At 43.8% G+C, this 27,834-nt stretch overlaps 1 protein-coding gene across 1 annotated transcript in view; it reads left to right on the top strand.

Moving 5' to 3' along the window:
* The window catches only part of NIBAN1 (niban apoptosis regulator 1), a 96,714-nt gene that overhangs the window by 32,463 nt on the left and 36,417 nt on the right, over nt 1-27,834 (top strand). Inside the window, exons 2-5 of the mRNA XM_083620083.1 lie at nt 12,839-12,969; nt 14,717-14,848; nt 18,581-18,695; nt 20,277-20,444. Of these exons, the coding sequence (XP_083476209.1) occupies nt 12,839-12,969; nt 14,717-14,848; nt 18,581-18,695; nt 20,277-20,444 (546 nt within the window). The remainder of the gene's footprint in view (nt 1-12,838; nt 12,970-14,716; nt 14,849-18,580; nt 18,696-20,276; nt 20,445-27,834) is intronic.

Here is a 27,834-nt window from a genome sequence, read left to right as displayed (position 1 = left end):
ACACACACACACACAGTGTCTACTCTAGCCATCTGACTGAAACCGTATCAAGGATTTACTCCCCATGCTGGGCTATGGAACTTCTCTTTCCCAGACTTTGAGTATTATGCCAGTTCTTGTTTACTGAACTACCATGTAGAGATGGACGTATCGGTTCTTTTAGGAAGTATCAGTTCTTTCAGGGCAGGATTTAACCCTGGCCAGTGGAAGCCCATGCAAGGACGTCCACTAGTGCAACAGGGCTTCTTTCCCTCTCCCCCCCACACTCCCTGTGCCCCCCAAATTGGCTTAAGGGGATGCTGAGAGAACCCCCAGAACAGTGTGTGGGCAGATTATCCCATCAGGCAATCGGAAATGTTTGCACCAACTGAGAGACCTGCTTAGTGCTACGCTGAATTCCTCTCTGTTTCTCATTTTTCTAATCTTAAATTCAGTTCTCCACATTTCTGCAGCAATTCGCAGTTGCTGTCCTCATGAAAATCCACCAGTATTTTACTGTGAATGCATTTTTGTATGTAATTTTGAGTAACGCACACAAATTTTCACAAATACATTCATTTAATGCTCAGTTTCCCCTAATATATGCATTTTGCAGACTTTATTTGCATCGCAAAATTCAGGTAAGTGCAAAGGCTGCAGGATAGCTGTGTTTTGGTTCCTGAATTATTTCAGAAAGTGCAAAATTTGGTGGATTGGCATTTAAATGCAAACTGAATTTCTCACCCATTCCTTCTGCCTGGTAATCTGAAACAGGGTTTTTTGTTATCTCCCTACCTTAAGAATTTGACCGTATCTAACTATTGCCGTCTGTTTTCTAAAGCCAGATTAAATGTTTTCCCTTCTAAAGTGCTGAGAAGAAGATTGGCTGGTGTCCCATACCAAGATAGGCTGTGCCCATGCTCCTAGGATGTTGAATGTGTGGAACGCATTTTATTGCATTGTACTGTAGTCTGTATAAACAGGTTAGACAGCGTCTAATCAATCCTATACTAACAGAACAACCTGAAATTGCTGACTCATTTCATGTCAAGGTTCTCCTTGAGGATAAATTTGACACTATCACAGTGGCTCTGAGGAGGCAGTAAAAATCAGAAATCAGTACGTATAGGTTAAAGCTCCTCTGTTGGCTAGCAAGGCCGATTTTACACCTTAGTAACTGTTGATTATTATTATTTATTATTGTTGTACAGTCGTACCTTGGATCCTGAATGCCTTGGTACTCGGAGGTTTTGGCTCCCAAACACCGCAAAACCGGAAGTGAGTGTTCTGGTTTGCGAATGTTCTTTGGGGCTTCCGCGGCTTCCGATTGGCTGCAGGAGTTTCCTGCAGCCAATCAGAAGCTGTGCTTTGGTTTCCAAATGTTTTGGAAGTTGAACGAAATTTTGGAACGGATACTGTTAGATTTCCATGGTACGACTGTACAGTGGTACCTTGGGTTACATACACTTCAGGTTACATACGCTTCAGGTTACGGACTCTACTAACCCAGAAATAGTACCTCGGATTAAGAACTTTGCTTCAGGATGAGAACAGAAATCATGCTCCGGCAGCTCGGCAGCAGCAGGAGGCCCCCTTAGCTAAAGTGGTGCTTCAGGTTAAGAACAGTTTCAGGTTAAGAATGGACCTCCAGAACGAATTAAGTACTTAACCCGAGGTACCACTGTATTGTGTATTTTGGGTTCATAGACCTCAATAAAGGTGTGCGTGTGTGCGTGTCTGCTCATAACAAACCAACCTCAAACCATAGGTTAGGAAGCTGGCTTATTAAACTAACCAAGAGTTTGTTTTGAACCAAAATCCTTGGTTTCAATGCAAACGCTAAGCCCAGGGTTAAGTAAAAGTGAAACCATGTCAGAGACTTTCTCCTGATCATGTGGAATATGGGGGAGTATACAAACCTGATGCTTAGCTTGGGCTCATTCCATGTAGCACTGAAACACATCTTGGCACCTTGTGTGAATGTGTCCCATATGGAGCTTGTTTACTGCTTCCCTAGTCATCCAGGGAACCCCTTCGCCCTTTTGGTCTTGGTTCTTTGGAGCGGCATTCATGCGCTTCTAAAGACTGTAACTTTGCTCTTGACTTGAAAGGAGTGAGGAGGTTTGGATTCCGACCAATTTTGGTCTATTTTCACTTAAACCATGTCTGCAAGACTTGTTCTCTAATTATAGCGAAAACTTGGCTTGGCTTTCTGCCCAGGGTAAAGCAGCGATTCTCACCCTTGTGGGACATTCCTAAGGCTGGGGAGTTTCCAATCTAGCACGCATAACAAAAATGAAAGGGTGATGAGATTGTATGCAGGGTGAATTAGAGCCCAGGCTCGCATTCTATGACGCCCTAGTGAGTAAGTGTGGGAAGAAGAGAGCAAGTCGATTTAGAATGTCATTTTAAAGAGTAATGAAGTGCCTTGCTAGAAGCTCAGCAAGAATCTGAAATCTACCCATCGACAGCGAATCAAGACTTGTAGGACCCTTCGTTTATAAAGGCACATACAGTGGTACCTCTGATTAAGTACTTAATTCGTTCCGGAGGTCCATTCTTAACCTGAAATTATTCTTAACCTGAAGCACCACTTTAGCTAATGGGGCCTCCTGCTGCTGCCGCACCGCCGGAGCACAATTTCTGTTCTCATCCTGAAGCAAAGTTCTTAACCTGAAGCACTATTTCTGGGTTAGCGGAGTCTGTAACCTTAAGCGCATGTAACCTGAAGCGTATGTAACCCGAGGTACCACTGTATTAAAGATGCTAGACCTCTATGGGGCTGCTGTGTGTTCATACTTAACTTCACATTGTTGGAAGAGGAAACCGAATAGGTTTGCTTTTAGCGAGCAGAACCTTTTGTGGCAGCACTTTCAGAGAAGCTGTTGGATTTCGTTGAGCACTGGAAAAGAAAACACATCTTGTTCCTCTGATATATGCACACAGGCTAAAGATTGGTTCAAGAATTTCTCTATAATAGCGGGAGAGGGGATAAAATTTGGACTTGGCTTTCATTATCCCGGTGGATTTTCCACATGGGTGGCAGTATTCAGACGCAAACCACAGCAAAGGCCCCGTAGTGATAAGAGAGAGGTGGCACTCGCATGTGATGGTTAGCCAGACTTTCTGACTTATCATGGTTTATGTAGATTTTAGACCAAGCAGTGTGTTAATGGATATTGCCCCATCACTCCCACTTCCACTGGCATTAATGGGATAGTGTGGAACCAAAAATTAAGAAAATTATCATGATCAACAAATCAGAAAGCCTTAGAATCGGGTTACATCTAAAGTACAGATTGTGGGTTGTTTGTCCCCAACAAGCCATGACTTCTAGCCAGCCATAGGCAGTGGTTTGTTATTCACTTACAGATTGTGGTTTGTTAGGAAGCAACCAACTATGGCGCCTGCCTCCTTGTTGGTTTCTTTCCATGTTGTTGGAGGAGCAAAGCGGAAGTGAGCTTGAAGCATTCACAAGCACATGGCTCATTCGAGATAAAAGTATGGCTTGTCGCCTGCAAAAGCAGACAGCAAGGTATGTCGTAGAGGCCACTACAGTATATATGGGGGTGAGCGCAAAAGTGGTTAGCAGGAAATGCTGTTTCACTTGGGACTCTTAATGAAGTTCTTAAGAGAGGGGATCTCACCTTCCTTCCAGTACCAGGACAAAGGTGTGAGCTTTTAGCAAAAGCCAAAAGGCTCTTAGCCTGTGGAATCTTATCTACTTGTTCTCCTATTATACAAGGCTGCTGATTGCTCTCATATAGAATTAATCTGAATAGATTTGACTGAGCGTGGATAAAACAGATTTGTTGTTGTTTAGTCGTTTAGTCGTGTCCGACTCTTTGTGACCCCATGGACCAGAGCATGCCAGGCACTCCTGTCTTCTACTGCCTCCCGCAGTTTGGTCAAACTCATGCTGGTAGCTTCGAGAACACTGTCCAACTATCTCGTCCTCTGTCGTCCCCTTCTCCTTGTGCCCTCCATCTTTCCCAACATCAGGGTCTTTTCCAGGGAGTCTTCTCTTCTCATGAGGTGGCCAAAGTATTGGAGCCTCAGCTTCAGGATCTGTCCTTCCAATGAGCACTCAGGGCTGATTTCCTTAAGAATGGATAGGTTTGATCTTCTTGCAGTCCATGGTACTCTCAAGAGTCTCCTCCAGCACCATAATTCCAAAGCATCAATTCTTCGGCGATCAGCCTTCTTTATGGTCCAGCTCTCACTTCCATACCTCACTGCTGGGAAAACCATAGCTTTAACTATACGGACCTTTGTTGGCAAGGTGATGTCTCTGCTTTTTAAGATGCTGTCCAGGTTTGTCATTGCTTTTCTCCCAAGAACAGATTTACAAGACACCATAATCTTACAATGCAGTTTGCTGACGGCAGCGGTGGGCAGCTCTCCCCACCCCCTTCCGCCGCCTGTATGACTTCACCTTTTCTGCTAGGAAATAGAGACTTACCATTGACACTTGTGAAAATGAGGCACAGTGTACATTTTGAAATAAATGGCAGAAAATGAGTCTATCTAGAATTTCAGGTTGTAGCTGTTCAGCCATGTGAAGCAAGTAGACACACGCCACAGCCAACGTGTTGCTGTTTTCCAAACTACATCTATTAGAGCAGCAGCAGAAATATATATATTAAAAAATGGCGGTATTGATGGGATTGTGGTTTTTGCTTTGTATTCCTCTTTAACCAATGGAGGTACCAGGGGAAGAGATCAAAGTGACAGAAGACGCTTTGACTGTTCCCTGTGTCTGGCTGCTGTTAAAGGCTGGGGAGTCGAAGCAGAAAAGAAATTGGCTACTTTATTCATGCTTTCAGCCCACAGGGAATGAAATCGCTCAGGGAGGGGGAAGAATTTCATGAATTCAGCAGCTGCCCCAGTTTTATATTGCAGATGATTGATGCAAGCAATCAGCCCATGTGACTCATGACTCAGCCATGTTTTATTTGTTTTTGTTTTGTTTTGTTTTAAGGAGCAAGGTGGAAGAGGCTGACAAATCAGAATAAAGAGAAGGAAAGCTGTAAAAACTTCAGCCCAGTATAGCAATACACTATTCTGCACATGCAATAAGGGAGACCAATATTTGTGTGCGTTCGGAGCAGGCATAGGCAAACTCGGCCCTCCAGATGTTTTGGGACTACAATTCCCATGATCCCTAGCTAACAGGACCAGTGGTCAAGGATGATGGGCATTGTAGTCCCAAAACATCTGGAGGGCTGAGTTTGCCTATGCCTGGTTTGGAGGAAGGAAAAAACTCAGTTATATCACCACAGGACCAAATCATCGGAACTATTAAGAAAGCGACGAATATTTAATCCCACAACGGGATTTTCTGCTCATGTGAATCTTGCATTGATGGGTGTATCGCATGCTTTCAGCCGTCAAAAATGAGCCAGTTGTTGTGGCTGTTTTTTAGAGCTGCTTTTTCATCTCTGGTGAGGTGTTTGTGGGTGTATTTAAATACTGTGAAGTACTGAGGGAAAACCTAATCAACATGTTTTATAGATGGTGCTTAACAGCTACCAAAATAGCTAAAATGTATAAGACAAAAACAAATCTGTGCTGGAGGTGTGGTAAAACAGAGGGGACACTTATACATGTTTGGTGGACCTGTGAAAAAGTCAAAAGCTTCTGGAACACATTATATGATGAGCTTAAAAAAATGTTTAAGTATAACTTTATGAAAAATACAGAAGCTTTTCTACTAGGGACAATGGACACAGGTATAACAAGAGAAGATCAGAAAATATTCCTCTATGCCACAGGAGCGGCAAGGATCCTAATTTCTAAAAATTGGAAAAAAGAAACTGTGCCAACAAAAAAGGAATGGCAAGATAAACTGTTAGACTATATTGAACTGGCTAGATTAGCAGAGACAATTAGAGATCACACTAGACAATAGTTTCAAAAAGCATGGGGAAAATGCAGAGAATACTTCACAAAACAGTGCCCTAAAATACATACCTGGAGTTGTTTCGATTAATGTCTGCAGGAGACTTTGTGGATATTTAAGTTATAATTAGAAAAATCTTAATAATTATTCATAAAGGAAACAAGTCCCGGAGAGCCCATTTCAGACAGTCATTTCCCAACCCGATTGAGAGATGCTGGTGATTGAGCCTGAAACTTTTATTCATGTAAATCATGTGTTCTGCCATGGAGCCATGGCTCTTCCCCCTTGGACTCTGGCCATCGTTCCCCCAGAAGAGATTTTCGCCTCCTGGAGCTCTTGGCGTTGCTTTTCCCTCCCCAGGCTAGCTCCAGTCAATCCAGCCAAGCAGACTAATGGAAAAACTTGGCTTAGCTTCACCTCAAACAACTCTTAACATCCATACCAAAGAATCAGGACTAAATTTGGAAATGGGATAAGAAGCTCGTTTGTCAAGTTTTTGGAAATCTGAAGGAAAAACAAAGCATGAGCAAGAATTAGTAAACTTCTTGTTTCCCGGGCCATATTCTTTTGCGAAGTTACTTTGGTTTAATAAACACTTTCATGGGCTGCGAATCCTTTACTTTTCTCACTGGTAGAGGACTTCATGCCTTGGAACACATTCCCAATACACAGAGAGGCATTATTATTGTACATGCTGTCTCCTCCTTTTGGTGTGGCTCATCGGTGTTGGTTGAACGCAACATATAATTCCAGTCCTCAAAATTGAAGGATACATATCAAGGAGGAATTTGGTCCGTGTGCCATCATCCAGTTTTAGCCAGAGCAGGAAGTGACAGAGTGTCCTAACTAGATGACCAGATGGATAACATGGTATTCCCTGACCCCTGTCAAAGCTTTCAGGTCAGGCTTGCTCATTTGCTTCAGTAGCAAGGAAACTCTTGATTGCTTCTTCCTTACCCCATCCTGCCACAATCTGACAGGATCACTTTCTGAAAGTACTTTTTGTTGTTGTTTAGTCGTTTAGTCGTGTCCGATTCTTCGTGACCCCATGGACCAGAGCATGCCAGGCACTCCTGTCTTCTACTGCCTCCCGCAGTTTGGTCAAACTCATGCTGGTAGCTTCGAGAACACTGTCCCACCATCTCGTCCTCTGTCGTCCCCTTCTCCTTGTGCCTTCAATCTTTCCCAACATCAGGGTCTTTTCCAGGGAGTCTTCTCTTCTCATGAGGTGGCCAAAGTATTGGAGCCTCAGCTTCAGGATCTGTCCTTCCAGTGAGCACTCAGGGCTGATTTCCTTAAGAATGGAGAGGTTTGACCTTCTTGCAGTCCATGGGACTCTCAAGAGTCTCCTCCAGCACCATAATTCAAAAGCATCAATTCTTCGGCGATCAGCCTTCTTTATGGTCCAGCTTTCACTTCCATACATCACTACTGGGAAAACCATAGCTTTTACTATATGGTACTCATGGTTTGCAAGGGACGCGGGTGGCGCTGTGGGTAAAACCTCAGCGCCTAGGACTTGCTGATCGTATGGTCAGTGGTTTGAATCCCTGCTGCGGGGTGAGCTCCCGTCGTTCGGTCCCAGCTCCTGCCCACCTAGCAGTTCGACAGCACCCTTAAGTGCAAGTAGATAAATAGGCACCGCTTTATAGCGGGAAGGTAAACGGCGTCTCCGTGTGCTGCGCTGGTGCTGGCTCGCCAGAGCAGCTTCGTCACGCTGGCCACGTGACCCGGAAGTGTCTCCGGACTGCGCTGGCCTCCGGCCTCTTAAGCGAGATGGGCGCGCAACCCCAGAGTCGGTCACGATTGGCCCGTACGGGCAGGGGTACCTTTACCTTTACCTTTTTACTCATGGTTTAAAGTAGGGTTGTACATTTTTATTGATTTTATCTGTTTTATCTGTTGTAAACTGCTTTGTTCTGCAGAGAGACATGGCCCTTTCTCAAGTTTTTTCTATGACCTGGTTGCTGATGGTGAATGATAGATATTTGGCGATTGAGCAACCTGTCTAATATTTTTATCTAAAGCCCCCTTGAAATGTGTCTCGAAAGACATTCACCTGCAGCGTGGGAGGGAAATTTGTTCCAAAAGAAGTATATTTAGTATGGCAGCAGGGATGTTTGTTTAGAATTTCACAGTGTTGGACTCGTGTTGCTTTGAAGACCGCCTGGCTGCCTGCAAATCCCTTCTGCCACCGCTTCCTGCACATTTGGGAATAAACGAGATGATTGCACAGATCATAAATTTCCCAAGTGTTCTCTGCCCCAAAGGAAACCATAGCGGCTGCTCTGGACTTCCCACCGCTCAGGAAAAGACAAACACAAAGCGTGGAAATGAGATTCAGAGTGACTTGAGGCCTGTTTTACAGAATGGAAGGCGAAAACATTATGCTGCCTAAAATCTCCTTGTCTTAAGTAGACTAGTAATGCATTGCCCATTGTGGCAAAGCCAATCCAATCCTAATGGAGCTTATTGTTGGAAGGTGGGGAAAAAAACAACAACAGTACAGTGGTACCTCAAGTTAAGTACTTAATTCGTTCCGGAGGTCCGTACTTAACCTGAAACTGTTCTTAACCTGAAGCACCACTTTAGCTAATGGGGCCTCCTGCTGCTGCCGCGCCACTGGAGCACGATTTCTGTTCTCTTTTTTAAAAGCGTTTATTAATTTTCCAATAAGAACATCCAATTCACATATCATATCAAATCCAATCCAATAAAAAAGTCCAATTGTCTTCCAAATTGTAATGATTTTTGTTTTCATCCTAAAGCAAAGTTCTTAACCTGAAGCACTATTTTTGGGTTAGCGGAGTCTGTAACCTGAAGTGTATGTAACCTGAAGCCTATGTAACCCGAGGTACCACTGTAATAATGAATAATTGCTAATAGTAAAGAGCTCCTTATAAGGCTATTAAAGAGACTGATAAATGAAAATGCATTCATTCAATCATGCTAGTTCCCCATGTGCTAAAATGCTGAGGTTACCATAGGAATGGCCTGCGACCAGTAACAGATGAGGATATTTTCCTACCGCTGAGCCACAGATAGGGAGAGAGAGAGAGACTTGAGATGCAGAAAGCACTGCGAATGTCTTTGAGACCTTCAATTATCTCTGCCGTAAAATGCAAGGATGCGGACCCTACCCAAATAACAAGAGGAGAGAGAGCACAATGGAAGTGTTTAAACAATTTGAAACAGCTGCAAGGAAGAAATACTGTAAACAGCGGCCAGATGTAGTAATGTCTCTTTTTTAAAAAAAACACAATAAACTATGCAGCTTCATGTTTTCCATATGTAAAAAGGCTGAGAACTCTTTCAGAAGGCTGATGGAAAGGGCTGACAAATGTGTGCAAGCGAGAGAACCTATGGAGGAGTTTGGGTGAGAGGGGCAACTGTATTAAACAAACTGAGCACCTTGAAAGTTTTAGAATATGGAATATTGCATGGATATTATTGCTTTGTGTGTGTGGCTTTCAGAAACTGTGGAGAACTTGCTAATAAAACCCCAAAATGTTACCTCTAAAATTTTACCCTCTGATTGCACAGAAATATTTATTAATACGAATGATTACTTGTAAATAGAAATTGTGTGTAGCATTTTATGTGGCAATTTACGGTCCCTGAACAACCCTTCACAATTCTGTAAGGTAGATTTTTGCAGTCTTCCAGATTCCCTGGTGCCTGGGCTTACCGATCGGAAGGTCGGTGGTTCGAATCCCCGCAATGGAGAGAGCTCTCGTTGCTCTGTCCCAGCTTCTGCCAACCTAGCAGTTTGCAAGCACACCAGTGCAAGTAGATAAATAGGTACTGCTCCGGTCGTAAGGTAAACAGCATTTCCATGCACTGCTCTGGTTTCGGCAGAAGCGGCTTAGTCATGCTGGCCACATGACCCGGAAAAACTGTCTGCGGACAAACGCCGGCTCCCTCGGCCTGTAAAGTGAGATGAGTGCCCCAACCCCAGGGCCTGTAAAGTGAGATGAGTGCCCCAACCCCAGAGTCGTTCGCGACTGGACCTAACAGTCAGGGGTCCTTTACCTTTACCTTTTTACTTCCTGTCAGCTCATGGCAAAAGTGAATTTTCTAATCTAGAACTTCTTGATACAAACTCTGGAAAGTACATGCTACTTGCAGATGTGTGTGATGAAATCTTAATTGTGCTCCCCCCCTCCAAAAAAAAACCCAGCCTCTGGATTTTAACCAGAGCAGCAGGGGAGAAAGTGTATTTAACCCTTTCATAGTTTACTCTTTCAGATAATCTGGCAAAGCCACGGCTGTTCCAGAAGGCTTTTAATTGTTTCCTTGTCTTCATTAACTTTTGCAATGTTACCTCCATGAATGGTATCTGTGTGGGTGGGTGAGACCTTTAGGATTTTTTTGGGTAGTTTTATATTGGATGTGTTTTATGCTCCATATGGTGTTTTATTCTGTAAGCTGTTTTGAATTCACCTTGTGAAAAAAGGCAGGATAGAAGTCAACGAATGACTGGATGAATGCTGTTCTCGACCCGCCATTTCCCCACTCGGATCTGCCTCCTGAAATTGCTTTCCCCTGTGAATTAGGCTCCATATGTGCAGCTGTTAAAGGTAAAGGGACCCCTGACCATTAGGTCCAGTCGTGACTGACTCTGGGGTTGCGGCACTCATCTTGCTTTATTGGCCGAGGGAGCCGGTGTACAGCTGGTCATGAGGCCAGCATGACGAACCAGAGCAGCACACGGAAACGCCGTTTACCTTCCCGCTGGAGTGGTACCTATTTATCTACTTGCACTTTGTGCTTTCGAACTGCTAGGTTGCAGTTGTTACCCTTGTACAAATTCAGTGGAAACAGGACAACAGTGGGAAAGACCATAGCTCAATGGTAGTAGAGCTTCTGCCTTATGTACAGAACACCCCAGGTTCTCTAGGTAGGGCTGCGTTCTATGTTCTTAAGAATTGTTGAATTTCTTGGGCAACTGATGTGTTTCTTGGAATGTTAAGGTGATTGTTTTATTGGTGCTTGTGTACAGTCGTACCTTGGATCCCAAACGCCTTGCCAGTCGAACGTTTTGGCTCCCGAACACCGCAAACCTGGAAGTGAGTGTTCCAGTTTGCGAACGTTCATTAGATCCAGAACATCCGACACGACTTGCACGACTTCTGATTGGCTGCAGGAGCTCCCTGCAGCCAACTGGAAGCCACACCTTGATTGTTGAATATTTTGGAAGTCGAACGGACTTCCAGAACGGATTCCATTCGACTTCTGAGGTACAACTGTATTTTATCTTCTCTGTGGTTTATTTATTTTTATGAAGAGCGTTATACAAGTAAAATGAATGAATGAATGAATGAAGGAGCAGCTTTGGAGATGGCAATGTTGAAAAATGTATTTCAGGAAAAGAGTTAAGTGCCCCTTTCCCCCTTGTAGCTCCTGTGTTCAAAAGTGCAGACTCTCAAGCTTATTTTTCATTTAAAAACAACAACAACAACAACAAATAATTAATTCAGATCTTCATTTTACACATTATGTTTGTAACATGCAGTTTGTCCCCTTTTAGCCAGTACCAAAATGCCAGAAGTGGCTTTAGGTCTCATGTACAAGCGGGTGGCGCTGTGGGTTAAACCACTGAGCCTAGGGCTTGCCGATCAGAAGGTTGGCGGTTCGAATCCCCGTGACCGGGTGAGCTCCTGTTGCTTGGTCCCAGCTCCTGCCCACCTAGCAGTTCGAAATCACATCAAAATGCAAGTAGATAAATAGGTACCACTCTGGTGGGAAGGTAAACGGCGTTTCCGTGTGCTGCTCTGGTTTGCCAGAAGCGGCTTAGTCATGCTGGCCACATGACCCGGAAACTGTACATTGGCTCCCTCGACCAATAAAGTGAGATGAGCGCTGCAACCCCAGAGTCATCCGCGACTGGACCTAATGGACAGGGGTCCCTTTACCCTTTACCTTTACAACACTATATATGTAGCTAAGTTGAAACTTCATCCCCACACCTCACTACATGCAGCCCATTAAAATGAGACCCATGTTTGAACCAACCTTTTGGTGAATTTAGATAATCTGGATTCACTACTCTAGAAGAAGAAGGCCCTGAGATGGTGGCCAGGAGACAAATAAAGACCTCTTTGAGAGTTTTAAGGGAAACTTATTGGAACGAGACTCGCAATCTGGACTCAAGTATGTTAAAATGTTGTGCTTCAGGACTTTATATGTTGCCGCAGCCCATCAGAAGGGCTGGAACAAGAACAGGAAGATCTCTTTAGAAGATCCTATCTCACTAAGCTTTTCAGGAAGGACTAGAAACAGTGCTTTGTCAGACATAACAAAAGGCTACCCCAGAGTCATCCGCGACTGGACCTAATGGACAGGGGTCCCTTTACCCTTTACCTTTACAACACTATATATGTAGCTAAGTTGAAACTTCATCCCCACACCTCACTACATGCAGCCCATTAAAATGAGACCCATGTTTGAACCAACCTTTTGGTGAATTTAGATAATCTGGATTCACTACTCTAGAAGAAGAAGGCCCTGAGATGGTGGCCAGGAGACAAATAAAGACCTCTTTGAGAGTTTTAAGGGAAACTTATTGGAACGAGACTCGCAATCTGGACTCAAGTATGTTAAAATGTTGTGCTTCAGGACTTTATATGTTGCCGCAGCCCATCAGAAGGGCTGGAACAAGAACAGGAAGATCTCTTTAGAAGATCCTATCTCACTAAGCTTTTCAGGAAGGACTAGAAACAGTGCTTTGTCAGACATAACAAAAGGCTATTAGTTCAGGTAATGTTTTTGTTGTTTCAAAGGTGTGCGTTAGAAACTTCCCTCGTCTTGCAACATCACCCAGTACACGCCATCGTGTAGGTCTTTTGCAGAGTGTGGTATTAAATGCAGTTTTGAGAGCTTCACAGTTGTGAAGCCTGGAAAAAAGAGAGCGAGCGAGCTGCTGAATGTATAATAAATTTTAATGTTCCATTTCAGGAAAGACGGAGGCTGTGATCAAGAACTTCAGTCCGCACTATAAACGCCAATATGCAGCTTCCTTTTGCAAGCACATCCAGAATGAGCTGGAACAAAACAGGGACCTGCAGTCCCATTTCTTAAAAACAAAGGTAACTACAAGAAGAGTTTGCTATTGATCACAGGTTTGGTTGTTTACCCCCTGCTCACATGGGCCACTTCTCCTTGGCACTTCCTGGTTTTGGCAAACCACAATAGCTGTTAATGTTAGTTGTGTCACGAGCTCGTCCTACACTCAAGTAGGACCCTGGCAGAGACACATGCCCGACTGGCATGTTCTCTCCTTCCTGGTCGATTGTTTGGGAGCTTCAGAAGCTTTCTTCTAACCGAACATCACAGCGACCAATGCCAACAGACATCAGCACACTTAGGGATCCGCAGAGTTTGTGCAGCTTGCGTAACAGACCTCAGCAACTCAGCATTTTGGCTAATCTACTTTATTTACATATTAACACAACAAGCACTGCAACATGGCTCCCTCTCTCTCTAGCATCAGACAGCAAATAGAGAAAGAACAAAGGCCAATAGTCCCACTTCACGGAGCACAGTAACACAAACATCCTGTCTCCGTCACTTCCCACTTTGTGGAGTCAAAACATACACCGTCATGTGATAGACAACAATCCCATGACTGCAATCATGGAGCAGGAATTCTAACAAGTTGCAAGTCCTCACCCAGGAATGAAATTTGTTTGTTTATTTATTTAGCAAAAGTTTCCTATCTTCTCTTCCCATTTTACCTTTCCCAAGTATCCCATGAAAACCACAAAAAGGGCAGTGGTCCTGTTCCCTGTATTCAGTGCCACACAACACATTTTTCAGTGCCACAACACACTTTTAGCTACAAGGTCTCTTTATCAGGGGTAGCGAGTGGGGAGGGGGAAAACTAGTGCACCCCCAGTCAGGCTGCAGTGTAAAATTATGTAATTCAGTCCGTCTCCTTCCTTCCTTTTCCCATCTATCAGCTTTATATAGAGGGCAAAGAACACCATCACCCTTGCTAAAAGACCTCCTGGAGATGTTTTTAAATTGGAAACTCAGGCTTTAATTTGAAACTGGACTGAGAGAGGCTGAGGCCTCAGATTGGGGGCTGATAACGAGATATGGTGTCTCTGAGCAAGTACAGAGCGCGTTTAAGTTTGTTTGTTTTATTAGATGTTTAATAGTACATTTTCACTATTTGAGGCAACTTGGAACAAATCCTTTGTTATTTACTAACCTTGGATCCTAGAGCAATAGGCAAGTAGGATCCTAGAATGCAGCAACTGATTGGCCTGCAGGAGAAGACCAATCAGGCTCCAGGAAGAATTTAATCAGCCTATTAGGCTGGTAGGATCGTAGAATGCAACAACTGATTGGCCTGCAGGAAAAGACCAATCAGGCTCCAGGAAGGAAGCAGAATCGGCCAATCAGATGGGACTCATTGTGTAAATAATGTATATAAAAGCCTGAGGCTTGGGGGTGTAATTCAATCACTGTTTTACAAGCTGCAATAAAGAGCATGAAATCACTAGAGGACTCAGAGTATATTTCATCCTTAAAGCTAATTTAAAAAAAACAACTAAACTAAAGCAACAGCTTAAAACAGAACTATAGATGGGCTTGTACACCAAAGACATGCAGAGTTCAAGCAAACATTTCGCTAGCCAGTGTATCTTCGCACTGTGCTGTCAATGCCAGCTCCCAAACAACAGAAGCTATAGGCCAGAAGCTTTCAGTTTCTATTCTAGTCAGGTTTTGGACACGCCCCCCCCATGAAAAAACACACCCCTTTCTTTTTACAAACAAAGAAGCAGAAAGAAGCCATTTCTATTTCTCAGTAACTTGTCTTTTCTATAGCCACCTGCAGACTCCAGCATGGTCTTTTATGAAGGAGAAGTGTCACATTTTGCTGAAGACGTGAAGAAATGGAAGGACAGATATATAGTGGTTAACAGCAAATATGCCGTGGAGAGCTTTGAAAACAAAGAGGTAAATCGTCAGTTTACCGGGTGCTGAAGCTTGATGTTATGGTGCATTGATTCATCATGTTCAGTTTTGAGATCCTCTGTGCTGCTTCACTGACTAGTAGATAGTGACAACATAATAAATGCAAAACACTTTTATCCAGTGTTACTCTGATTTCTTTCCTACTGAGCGATTCCTACTTGCTGCTACAAGGGATCACATCTGAATATTGACCTCCCAGGTATTCTTTACTTTATGGCACCATGAAATTCAGTCTGTCCCCACTTCCCTGCATTTTTCCTTTGCTCGTTTCCATTGTTATTTATTTATTTCGCATTTATACACTGCTTGGTTATTGTTCTTTTAAAAAATGAACAACCTCAAAACAGTTTACAAAAGATAAAACAGGAAAATCAAGAAAGATTTACAACCCTGCTTTAAAACACACCAAAGTTAAAATACTAAAGTGGATTGCCTTGACTAGCTAAGCATCTGGGTAGGCTTGTCTAAGCAGGAATGTTTTGGTCTGGCGCCAAAAAGAGCGTCTCCACTCCCATTGTTCTACCCGGACACTGAGGTCCAGCACCAAGGGCCTTCTGGCGGTTCCCTCACTGCGAGAAGCTAAGTTGCAGGGAACCAGGCAGAGGGCCTTCTTGGTAGTGGCGCCCTCCCTGTGGAACGCCCTCCCACCAGATGTCAAAGAGAACAACAACTACCAGACTTTTAGAAGACATCTGAAGGCAGCCCTGTTTAGGGAAGCTTTTAATGTTTGATGTATTACAGTATTTAAATATTTTTTGGGAAGCCGCCCAGAGTGGTTGCGGAAGCCCAGTCAGATGGGCGGGGTATAAATAATAAATAATAATAATAATAATAATAATAATAATAATAATAATAATAATAATTATGGTGTAGGCTCCTGCTTGATCTCAATAGGCAGGGAGTTCCAAAGTGCCACACGAAACGATCGAGTTCTTACAAATGTGGAAACAGGTAGCCAGTTCTGCCGATCAAAGCAGTCAAGTGGGCACATATGTCAGGAGCTCAGCCTACACTCGAGTAGGACCCTGGCAGAGACACATGCCCGACGGGCATGTTCTGTCCCTCCTGGTCGATCGTTCGGGAGCTTTAAAAGCTTTCTTCCGCCCGAACATCACAGCAACCGATGCCAACAGACATTGGCACATTTAGGGATCCGCAGAGTTTGCACATCATGCGTAACAGACCTCAGCAAACTCAGCATTGTGGCTAATCTACTTTATTTACATATAAACACACACGGAGCACTGCAACATGGCTCCCTCTCTCTCTCTAGCATCAGACAGCAAAGAGAAAGAACAAAGGACGATAGTCCCACTTCACGGAACACAGTAACACAAACATCCTGTCTCCGTCACTTCCCACTTTGTGGAGTCAAAACATACACCGTCATGTGATAGACAACAATCCCATGACTGCAATCATGGAGCAGGAATTCTAACAACGTATAGGTTAGGTGGTCTTGCAGGTAAACTGGTCCCAAGTTGTTAAGGGCTTTCGATGCTACAAGTAACACCTTGATTTGGCCCTGCAGGCAAGGCCTCACTCCTGTCAGCAGTTGTGCTGATGTATTCTACACTAACTGCACTCAGAGGGAAGCCCCACATAGAGTGCATTGCCACAATACAGTCTTGAAGTAACTAACGTGAACTACTGCGGCTAGGCTTTCCCAGTCCAGGAATGGCCGTAGCTCTCAAACCAGTTGCAGTTGGTAAAATGCACTTCCAGCCACTGAGGCTATCTGAGCTTTCAGTGACAGAGCAGGATTCAGAAGCACCCCCAAACTGTGAACCTGCTCCTTCAGGGAGAGTGCAACAGCTGTCCATGGAGCACGGGTCATTCTGTGTCCAGGGCAGCTGTCTACCAGCTCCATCTGGTACACCGGCTGAGACCCTACCTGCCCACAGACTGTCTCGCCAGAGTGGTGCATGCTCTGGTTATCTCTTGCTTGGACTACTGCAATGTGCTATATGTGGGGCTACCTTTGAAGGTGACCCAGAAACTACAACTAATCCAGAATGCGGCAGCTAGACTGGTGACTGGGAGCGGCTGCCGAGACCACATAACACCGGTCCTGAAAGACCGACATTGGCTCCCAGTACTTTTCCAAGCACAATTCAAAGTGTTGGTGCTGACCTTTAAAGCCCTAAACGGCCTCGGTCCAGTATACCTGAAGGAACGTCTCCACCCCCATCGTTCAGCCTGGACACTCAGGTCCAGCTCTGAGGGCCTTCTGGCAGTTCCCTCCCTGCAAGAAGTGAGGTTACAGGGAATCAGGCAGAGGGCCTTCTCGGTAGTGGCGCCCGCCCTGTGGAACGCCCTCCCATCAGATGTCAAGGAATGTCAAGTCTGACTTTTAGAAGACATCTGAAGGCAGCCCTGTTTAGGGAAGTTTTAAATGTTTGATGTTTTATCAGGTTTTTAATATTCTGTTGGGAGCCGCCCAGAGTAGCTGGGGAAACCCAGCCAGATGGGCAGGGTATAAATAATAAATTATTATTATATTATTATTATAACCTCATCAAGGATAAGCAACTGTGACCAGTTTCTCAAACCTGGGAACTGCTCAGCCACAGTACCTCCATCTTACCAGGATTCAAGCTTAGCTCGTTTTTCCTCGTCCATTTCACCACTGTGTCCAGCAAGGCCTCTTCTTATTCATATGTTATGGAGAAATGGAGCTAAGTGTCATCAGCCTACTGATGGCACCTCGCCTCAAAACTCCTAATGACCACTCCAGATGGTTTCATGTATATGTTAAATAGCCCAGGGGCTGAAAGGCACTCTCTCAATTCTACTCTCTGACCTTAGTCCTGAAGGTAGGAACAGAACCATGAATATGCCATGCCACATAATTCGTGGAGCAAATTTTTACTCCATGAAAAAAGTAACACCAGAAGCTGCCCGTGGTCAGGGCAGCATGTTGGCTGTGCTCAAAAACTACCGTGTTTTTCGCTCTATAAGACGCACCAGACCACAAGATGCGCGTAGTTTTTGGAGGAGGAAAAAAAGAAAAAAAATATTCTGAATCTCAGGCGCCAGAACAGCAAGAGGGATCACTGCACAGTGAAAGCAGCAATCCCTCCTGCTGCTCTGGCTTCTGGGATAGCTGCGCAGCCTGCATTCGCTCCATAAGACGCACACACATTTCCCCTTACTTTTTAGGAGGGAAAAAGTGAGTCTTATAGAGTAAAAAATACGGTATATTAAATTCTCGCATCAGGCAGTCTGAATATTGTGCCACGGAAAACTGAAATCCCTGAGCTGCACAGATTATCCATACGGAAAATGTTTGCATAATTAATTTGATATTGTTTTTATTTATTCTGTGTAAGTGCTGAGTTGCTGCAAGCTGTGCTGGGAGCTTGTTGAAATCGAAGGGGAGCTGCAAGTCAAATAAATTAAATGCAGGTTTTTAATTTTGCTAAGCAGGTCAAGGAAATATATGGGTTCCTCCAAGTCTTACTCGGCCACTACTCTCACTTCTGAGCTTTTCAGGAGGCACAGCCCACAGGGACTAGAAACTTGTTTTCTCTTTCCTTTTTTTAATAAAGCAGACACCCCCAGAAAAGATGGAAACCCCCAGCTGTGGTTTCTGTGCACCCCTTAAAAAGCCACAATCCTTCTCTCATATCTGTACATCCATTTTAACATAAGTAACTTGAAGAAATATCAAAAGCTTGTTTTCTTAACCTTATTTCTCTTCCTCGAACCCAGGCGTTCCAGAAGGGCGTTAGTCCTAAAAGCTGCATTTTACCTGTTGGAGGCAAAGTACTGACGACAGAAGAGGAGTATAACTTGTTATCTGATAAACATTTTCCAGACCCGAGTGGTAAGGCCTGTCAAGTGAAAGTTGTTGTTTAGTCGTTTAGTCGTGTCCGACTCTTTGTGACCCCATGGACCAGAGCACGCCAGGCACTCCTGTCTTCCACTGCCTCCCGCAGTTTGGCCAAACTCATGTTTGTAGCTTCGAGAACACTGTCCACCCATCTCATCCTCTGTCGTCCCCTTCTTCTTGTGCCCTCAATCTTTCCCAAAATCAGGGTCTTTTCCAGGGAGTCTTCTCTTCTCATGAGGTGGCGAAAGTATTGGAGCCTCAGCTTCACGATCTGTCCTTCCAGTGAGCACTCAGGGCTGATTTCCTTAAGAATGTATAGGTTTGATCTTCTTGCAGTCCATGGGACTCTCAAGAGTCTCCTCCAGCACCATAATTCCAAAGCATCAATTCTTCGGCGATCAGCCTTCTTTATGGTCCAGCTTTCACTTCCATACATCACTACTGGGAAAACCATGGCTTTAACTATACGGACCTTTGTTGGCAAGGTGATGTCTCTGCTTTTCACTCCTCCAGGTGGATCACGTTTGGTCAAAACTCTCCACTATGATCTGTCCACCTTGGGTGCCCTACTCGGCATAGTTAATAGCTTCTCTGAGTTATTCAAGCCCCTTTGCCACGGCAAGGCAAATCCATGAAGGGGCAAGTGAAAGTAGAGTGGCCAATTTCCATCCCAACTGCCCCGTTTGATTATTGGCAAGACCTAGAAAGGGAGGACTGGTATATGAGTCAGCAGTCTTTTGTGGGTGCCTTCACATCAATAGAGTTTGTTCCAGGGTGGATTTGATTTAAGTCACTAGTCAGTAAGACTTAATTTAAATCTTTTTTTTCTTTTTAAAAGAAAGACTCTTGCTGGTATAATCTTAATATTTACAACTGGATGAAGGTTTCATTTTTGGAAAAATAAATTTCCAGAGTAGTTTTTTTACAGTTATATCAAAAATTACTGATTTGGTTATACTATTAGAAATACATAGACCGATAATTATGACATTATTGTGAGGTTTAATAAGTTAACTATTTATATTTGGACAACTTTTCTGCTGTACTTTATTGGAAGGAGAAAAACAATCATTCCCTAAATAACAATTTAAACAATTTATGTAACTAAAACAATAACATTATAGGATATGTATCCATGTTAACTTAAACAATTTAAAAAAAAAACTTAGACTGAGTTTTAGCACACATGAAAAATTGAAAAAAGATCCTTATTTCCTGATGAATAGCCTTTGGACTATGATATAGCTTAAATAGAAAATTATCTATAGAAATATTTTTCCTCCAAAAGCATTTTATTTTAAAAATCCAATTTAAATTTAAAAAATCCTATTACAAAAAAGTCCAATTTAATTTTTTAAAAATCCATTTTATTTATTAATTTTAACTCCTTGATTTTTATCCACCCTGGTTTGTTCTGATTCAGCAATAAACAGCAGATTTTCCTGGGGAAGGTAGTGGGACACTCAACTCTCAGCCCCAGGGCCGGATTTAGGTTTGCTGAGGCCCTAAGCTACTGAAGGTAACCAAGGTACCACTGTACTAGTTTTTTTAAATGTCTTTTTTTCTCTCTTAAAGGTTCCAATGAAAAGGAAAATGCACAGGCTTTTGTTGGCCTTCCAAAGGAATTTCCGGTCTACGTGTGGCAACCTTTCCTCCGACACAGTTGCTTCTGCTTCCCGGATCGGGAGTCACAGAAGAAATTCAGCACCGTATTGAACGACTGTATCAGACACTTAAACCATGGTAGGTGCAAAAGGCTACGTTCAACATCCTTGCTATTGTGTCTACATATTTGATTGTCACCAGCTAGCGGGCCAATATTCTTTCGCAAAAATTACTACGTCGCTCCCTTGTATGGAGCCGGAGGGAACTTCAAATTATGGGTGACGTGGAAATACCATGTTAGGCCTTTCTCTGCTCTAGAGAAAGAAAGTGCAATATGAAATTAAGGAAGTGATATTATTCCATGTTGTATTCAGCCGACTATTTTGTCAGGCTTGGGGAAGGAAGATGGACATTGGATTTACAATCCCATGATTTGTTTTCTGACTTGGTTCTTTTGAGTATCCGTGCAAATGAGGGTACTGCCGAGGCTGTGGTCAGAAGGTATCTGTTACACGTTGTTGACGTTGAGCAGGCCTAGGCCTGGTCAGTTCTTCAGTGACTGCCCACAAACCCTACGTCTGCCATCTTGAGTTTCATGGTGACAGAAAAGTACAGTGGTTGTGTCTGGGTTTGGCTGTGGGACTTGCTCAGGCTCCTTACCCAAAACACTTAGATCAGGGGTCAGCAATTTTTTTCAGCAGGGGGCCGGTCCACTATCCCTCAGACCTTATGGGGGCTGGACTGTATTTTGAAAAGAAGAAGAAGAAGAAGAAGAAGAAGAATGAATTCCTATGCCCCACAAATAACCCAGAGATGCATTTTAAATACAGTGATACCTCAGGTTAAGAACTTAATTTGTTCTGGAGGTCCATTCTTAACCTGAAACTGTCCTTAACCTGAGGTACCACTTTAGCTAATGGGGCCTCCCACTGCCGCTGCGCAATTTCTTTTCTCATCCTGAAGCAAAGTTCTTAACCCGAGGTGCTATTTCTGGATTAGCAGAGTCTGTAACCTGAAGCACCTGTAACCCGAGGTACCACTGTAAAAGGACACATTCTACTCATGTAAAAACACGCTGATCCCCAGACCATCCGCGGGCCGGATTTAGAAGGCCTTTGGGCCGGATACGGCCCCTGGGCCTTAGTTTGCCTACCCATGACTTAGATGGTGAGGAATGACTTCGTACAGAGTTTCTTTAAAAGAAGTGCTCTGTGCTTACTGAGTTTAATCTGGATTAAAAATTGTTCCAAGCAGAGGGTCAGCCGTGTTAGTCTCTTCAAGAAGACAATAGCAACTTCGAATCTTGCGGCACTTTTAAATTTTTGGCATTTGTCTGTCTTTGAGAGACAATGGAGTGCGCCTCCAAGGGTGAAGTCAAAATGCTGTGTTAACAGCACCAAAGGGTGCAAGCCATTTAAATACTAACAAAATTATTGTGCCAAGTGCTTTTGTAGATTACAGACCACTTCATAAGATGCATGAAATGTTACCTTGAGTTGTGCACACATATGGTGGAAGAGGAGGAATGACAGAGAGCGAGGTCAGAAAGAAAGGGAATGCAGGAAAACACAAGCTCTTGAATGTAGAGAATAACTGAGACAGGCACCTCAGGCTTGGTTTGCCTGAATGGGCGATTAGCTCCTGATTAAATGAATTTGGCAGCTTTCTTATCACAGCTAATGCTTTTCCTTTCCTTTTTTTTAACTGGCTAAACAACCAATCAAAATATGACAAAAGCACTTGAATTTCACTTTGGAGGTACAGATTTCACATCCAGAATTCCAGCATTTGAATTCCAGGTGCAAAACTGGGATGTGTGTTTCCCCCACACAATTTTTGAATGTTTTTCAAAATGCCATTTTAATTACAGATGAGTGTTAGAGTAAAGGGCGATGCCCAGCCAGTTTTAAGACTGGAAGTTGTCTCTGCTGGTGCAACCTTTTTCTAGCAACCACAAGGTCCTCAAGGAATCATTTCCTATACCTTTCTGATCCTTCATGAGCAAGGGACCCCAATTCTTTTAAATTACAGATCTGTACTTGGGCAGACGCGGGTGGCGCTGTGGGTTAAACCACAGAGCCTAGGACTTGCCGATCAGAAGGTTGGCGGTTCGAATCCCCACGACGAGGTGAGCTCCTGTTGCTCGGTCCCTGCTCCTGCCAACCTAGCAGTTCGAAAGCACGTCAAAGTGCAAGTAGATAAATAGGTACCGCTCCGGCGGGAAGGTAAACGGCGTTTCCGTGTGCTGCTCTGGTTCGCCAGAAGCGGCTTAGTCATGCTGGCCACATGACCCGGAAGCTGTACGCCGGCTCCCTTGGCCAATAAAGTGAGATGAGCGCCGCAACCCCAGAGTCGGCCACGACTGGACCTAATGGTCAGGGGTCCCTTTACCTTTACCTTACTTGGGCAGACAATGTACTCAGCACTGAGGCAAGATCTATATGTGGTGAAGCATCTATATATGGTGAAGCTTCTGCTTTTGGGAGGAACACACATTTTTGGCATGGCACGGAGTCCTGAATCTCTATAAGCCTCCCATGAATGCGCCCTGTAAAACAGCCAGCTGAAGTCAATTTCCTCTGATGCATACTTAAAGGGGAAGCATTTATTTTGCATGGCTTGTAATCCCCATTATTCATCTTTTGAAACTTTGGTCATACAGTGATCTGGGTGAAATATAATCTCTTTTGTTCTGTACTGGGCCAGTAATAGAGCGGATCAACTTTTCCTGGCACACTGCAAATCTTCTCTGACTCAGAACCTGCACAGTGGGTTTAGCTAGGTCGATATCTTTCTGCAGAAATGTTAGCTGACTCGCGGTTCCCTTGGCTGCCTCCGCTCCTAGCTGAATTTCAGCCCATTGCTCAGTGATGTGCTAGCAAAGTGTGGAGTAAATGACCTAATAAGTATTTTCTATCTTTAACATTCTGGATTTATTTCCTGCTCTCTTCGTGCTTGCGCCTTCATTTTTTATTTATTTCTGTCACATGAAATTACCACGCTGTGGAAGGATCTTTCACATATTAAATATCTGGATGTTTGACTGGAAACTTACGAGAGCAGAGTTGCTTTAGGGGACGGGTGGAGTCGTTGCACGAACTGAGATTTCGGTGTGGCTGACTTCATTCTGCTCATTTTAGGGGAAGGAATGACAGACACTGCAACACACGTTAAACAAAAGGCCGGTAGAGAAATTTTGGCAACAAGAAAGCAGCACCCTTATTGATTTCACCAGCTTCTGCCTTGCCCTTCCCTTTCACTGGGTGGCTACCCCAGTGAAATAACTAACAACATTGAAATCCTAAACAGTAGTTAGTTAAAAGCGAATGCCCACAACATCAGCAAATCTAGTCAGAACTACACTGTTAAAGAGAAACAAGGCTACTGCCATTATGCACTCTGTTCCTGACCTTGTTATTTCGCGTCTGTTTGTTAATTCCAAGCATGTTAGATTTGTGATTGTGACCTCGTTTGCAGTATTAAAGGCAAGGCAGAATTTATTAAGCCTGTAGGAAGTGTAAAGCAGAAATGGAAGGACTATAGATTTCTCTTGGTGAGTGAACCATATTTTGTAGTAATAAATTCCCTATTCACACAGACCCCCGCCCCCCATATATGCTGTGTGTACACGGGGGGGGGGGGAGGATGCACCCCTCCTAAAGCCTGCCTCTCCTTGCTGTGTTGGGCTTACTGTTGGAAAGGGCTTGTGCACACAGCCACAATCTGTAAAAATAATAATCATATCCTGGAACACTAGGGGGGAAGTGATGGAATAGTGTGAGCAGACCCTTCCTGGACTCAGTGAAATTGCACTTTCCCATTGCGTGTTTAGACCTTTAAACCTCCCCCTTAAATAAATTCAGACAAGGCTCAAATTTTGGTTTGGTTTTTGGCAGAATTTAGGCCACAACTTTATTGATTACAGAAAGTGACTGGTTGCATAGGCTCTGGTTCGACTAGCTCCCTGCCATGCAGGTAGCGCTGACCCAGGGTTCGAGCATAGGTCAGCCAAGGGTGAACACCTGGATAAGCGGAAAGCCGGGAAGGGGCTATCTCCACCACCCAAATGTCCCCCTGGACTCAGGCACGGGCACAACCCCCTCTCAGGGGTTGACCAAACCATCGAGTCCCTGGATTCCTTTAACGGAATACCCTTCACATAGGGATGGCGAGAGTGTTCTCCCATCCCTATCACCTGAACCAGAGCCTATCCGGAACCTTACAAGTTGTGACGATTTGCTACACAGCAGACGAAACCCAAATGGCAACAGCCAATCAACCAAGTGGGGGAAATTCCTGCCATGCCCGTGTCCCAACGACAGACAACACACGACGGCATAGCAAGGTCAATCACACAATGCCCTAAAATTAGGGAGAGGTGGGCGGGTGTTCCGAATGCATGCGCCAAAAGAGGAAGCTCTGGGTCATGTGCATGGGCATAAATAGGTCCCTCAAACCATTTAGCATGCGTCCCATTGGCCTGATTGAACCCTGCATCAAGGGACCTACCAATCGGGTGTTGTGGCTATCTAAACATACCCACCCACAACACAGGGTTAGGTTGCCAGGTCTCACCGCAACACGTGCCCTCTTTAAGGGAGGACCCGATTTGTGTGCAGACAGCGGCTTGTGCGAGTGCTATTGTAGTGTGCAGCCTGGTATGCGTGGCTGTAATTGTCTGACTACATCCATCTTTATGGAATCTCGCATTTTGCATAGAATTTAGGCTCCTACCAATTAACTGATTATTTAACTTCTATATCATTTAACTCTCTCCCCCCCCCCCCGATTTTATTGTATGCCTCCTTTCCAAGGTTAAAATTATGTTCTAGTTGGCTTACAATATATTTTTTTTAAATGACATAACTACAAATGTGACAAAAGTAGCCCTAAACAATAAACAAAACACCAGGAAGTTTGCAACCAAATTGAACAGTTTATACAGAAATCATAAAGATACAAAATAAAGATACAAGAAGTTAACATCAATGACAGAATTTTTAGCGTTTTAAAAATATCTCTAAGTGGTGTACAATAAGCTGAAGATACAACAAACTTAAACAAAATATTGCAAAAATACACAGTTACATATAAAATGTTACATTAGTTAATAATATATATCAATCGATGTATCGATACATCAATATATCAGTATATCAAAATATCAGTTCATTTTCCTTCTGACACACCCTCCCTCTCAGCCTCTGGGTTCTCACTCAGGGTCCAAACCAGGTAAGAATAGACCTATTAAAATTAATGAACCCAAATTAGTCATTAACTTCCAAGTGTTTACTCTGAGTCGAATTAACGTTTGAAACAACCCATAGTTTCCACATTTGATAAAGGTTCTAACCCTCATAATTGTGGAGTTACATTTGAAAACAAGTATTTAAGTTTATAGATGTCTCCAATTAGGCTCACAGAACTGTAGAACCAACTCTGGAAGTTTAGAACTGTCATGCCCTTTATCGTTCTCCTTTATGGTGGCTGCTCATATTGCACATGCTGATAATTCTGCTATCAGCCCTAGATGTTAATCCAGTTGTCACCACACTGCTGCTTGTCTCCACTCTCCTCTTAGTTCTGCAAAACAGCCACTCACTATTTAATTTATATGTTTGGCAAATATGTGTTCCTTTAGCACTGACTTCCTGCTTCCCTGCTGAATTCTGATCGCTCAGGGCTGAAGCAGTCCTGGCTGTGTCCTGCATACCTACACAGTGTTCCTTTGCTTTTTTCATTCTTTGTTTTCGTACAACACAGTTAGCACTTGCATAGAGTTTTGAAGATATCTCTAATAGATTTCTGCATATATACAGTATATACCTATTTTAAAAACCACTCTGTTCTCTTTTAGAAAAGTTGTTACCAGGGATGTATTTTCCCCTTAAGATATTTCACTCGTCCTATCGGACCACATTTTCAGCTACTCTGGGATTCCTCAGATGTTTTGCTGGAAGAGGAAACCGAACACTCACTCCACATTTTGCTTTAGGCAAAATTTCTGTGGCAGCCCAGGTTGTTGCCGTCCTTGAGCCTTTGTGATAGAGCAAGGTAGAAAGAATAAATGAAGAGGTGCCTTAATATTCAGCCCCTACCCCATGCTCTCCATGCTTTTGGAAGCTGTAGTTTTGCAACTAAGCAACGCTTTTTGCAGATCATTAGGATTCAGCAAATCCTGCAAGATGAGGACTGCTGAATCCTATAGGTATGCAAGCTTTGTACATGAAGCTTGCAAGTTTTCTGTTGCTATAAAAACAGCGCATGATTGCAGGCCCGCATCCTGTTTGGAAGTGACCTCATCTAGTTTCTGTTGGTGGTTAGCAGCTCTTATACCGCATGATCTGGCTAAGGAAGCCTCACAGTCCTGTTTCTTTGTGTACCAGGCAATTCAGCTCTCATTACAATGGATGGCACAGAGGTTTTTTGTTTTTTTAATTCCTGCTCTGCAAATATCAGCTCTTGCTTATTCTTCTGGGTTTGCAGACTACAGTCAAATGCTGAATCATAAAGCTGTGATTGCATGAAATTGAAAATCCAGCTCATACAGGATTCTCCTCATTTCCACACCCCGCCCAAGAAGTGGGAACAGTTTCCCACTTCTACCCAACGATTCCTACAATGTGATTGTATACACAACTACTATCGCCTAAAAAATAAAACAGCTCTCAGGGTTTTAAACGTTAAAAAACAAATAAAATTGTAACCTTGCAGCGGTAAGCTTGAAAACCAATGCAAAATACTATACAATATTAGACACGGTTCTAATCCTTTCTATTTAGACAAAGCACTCACACCAGCCATGTGCCTTCCTTGCCATAACCACTGGGTCTCTTGGGCTTGCCGATCAGAAGGTTGGCAGTTCAAATCCCCGTGACGGGCTGAGCTCCCGTTGTTCTGTCCCAGCTCCTGCCAACCTAGCACTTTGAATGCACGCCAGTGCAAGTAGATAAATAGCTACCGCTGCGGCGGGAAGGTAAACGGTGTTTCCGTGCGCTCTGGCACTCGTTGTGGTGTCCCGTTGCACCAGAAGTGCTTTAGTCCTGCTGGCCACATGACCCAGAAAGCTGTCTGTGGACAAACACCAGCTCCCTCAGCCCGAAGCGAGATGAGCGCCACAACCTCATCGTCACTTTTGACTGGACCTAACTGTCCAGGGGTCCTTTACATTTACTTTTTCCCTATGGCAGAAACCACTGGATCAAAGTGGACAATTAGAGGCATAGCTGTCAACATTTCCCCCTTTTTAAGGGAAATTCCCTTATTCCGAATAGGATTCCTCACAAGAAAAGGGAAAAGTTGACAGCTATGATTAGAGGTAATAATACCCGCCCACCTGGTACACAGAAGATACACAGAAGACTTGTTGAATCACAGTGCTGGGTGGAATTCAACATGCTGCTGAGAAAATGAAGAAGAAGAAGAGTTTGGATTTGATATCCCGCTTTATCACTACCTTAAGGAGTCTCAAAGCGGCTAACATTCTCCTTTCCCTTCCTCCCCCACAACAAACACTCTGTGAGGTGAG

This window comes from Podarcis filfolensis (assembly GCF_964270895.1).
Source record: "Podarcis filfolensis genome assembly, chromosome: 6".
Classification (NCBI taxonomy): Eukaryota; Metazoa; Chordata; class Lepidosauria; order Squamata; family Lacertidae; genus Podarcis; species Podarcis filfolensis.
The sequence above is the reverse complement of the archived record's forward strand: the minus strand, read 5'-3'. Positions and strand labels throughout refer to the sequence as shown.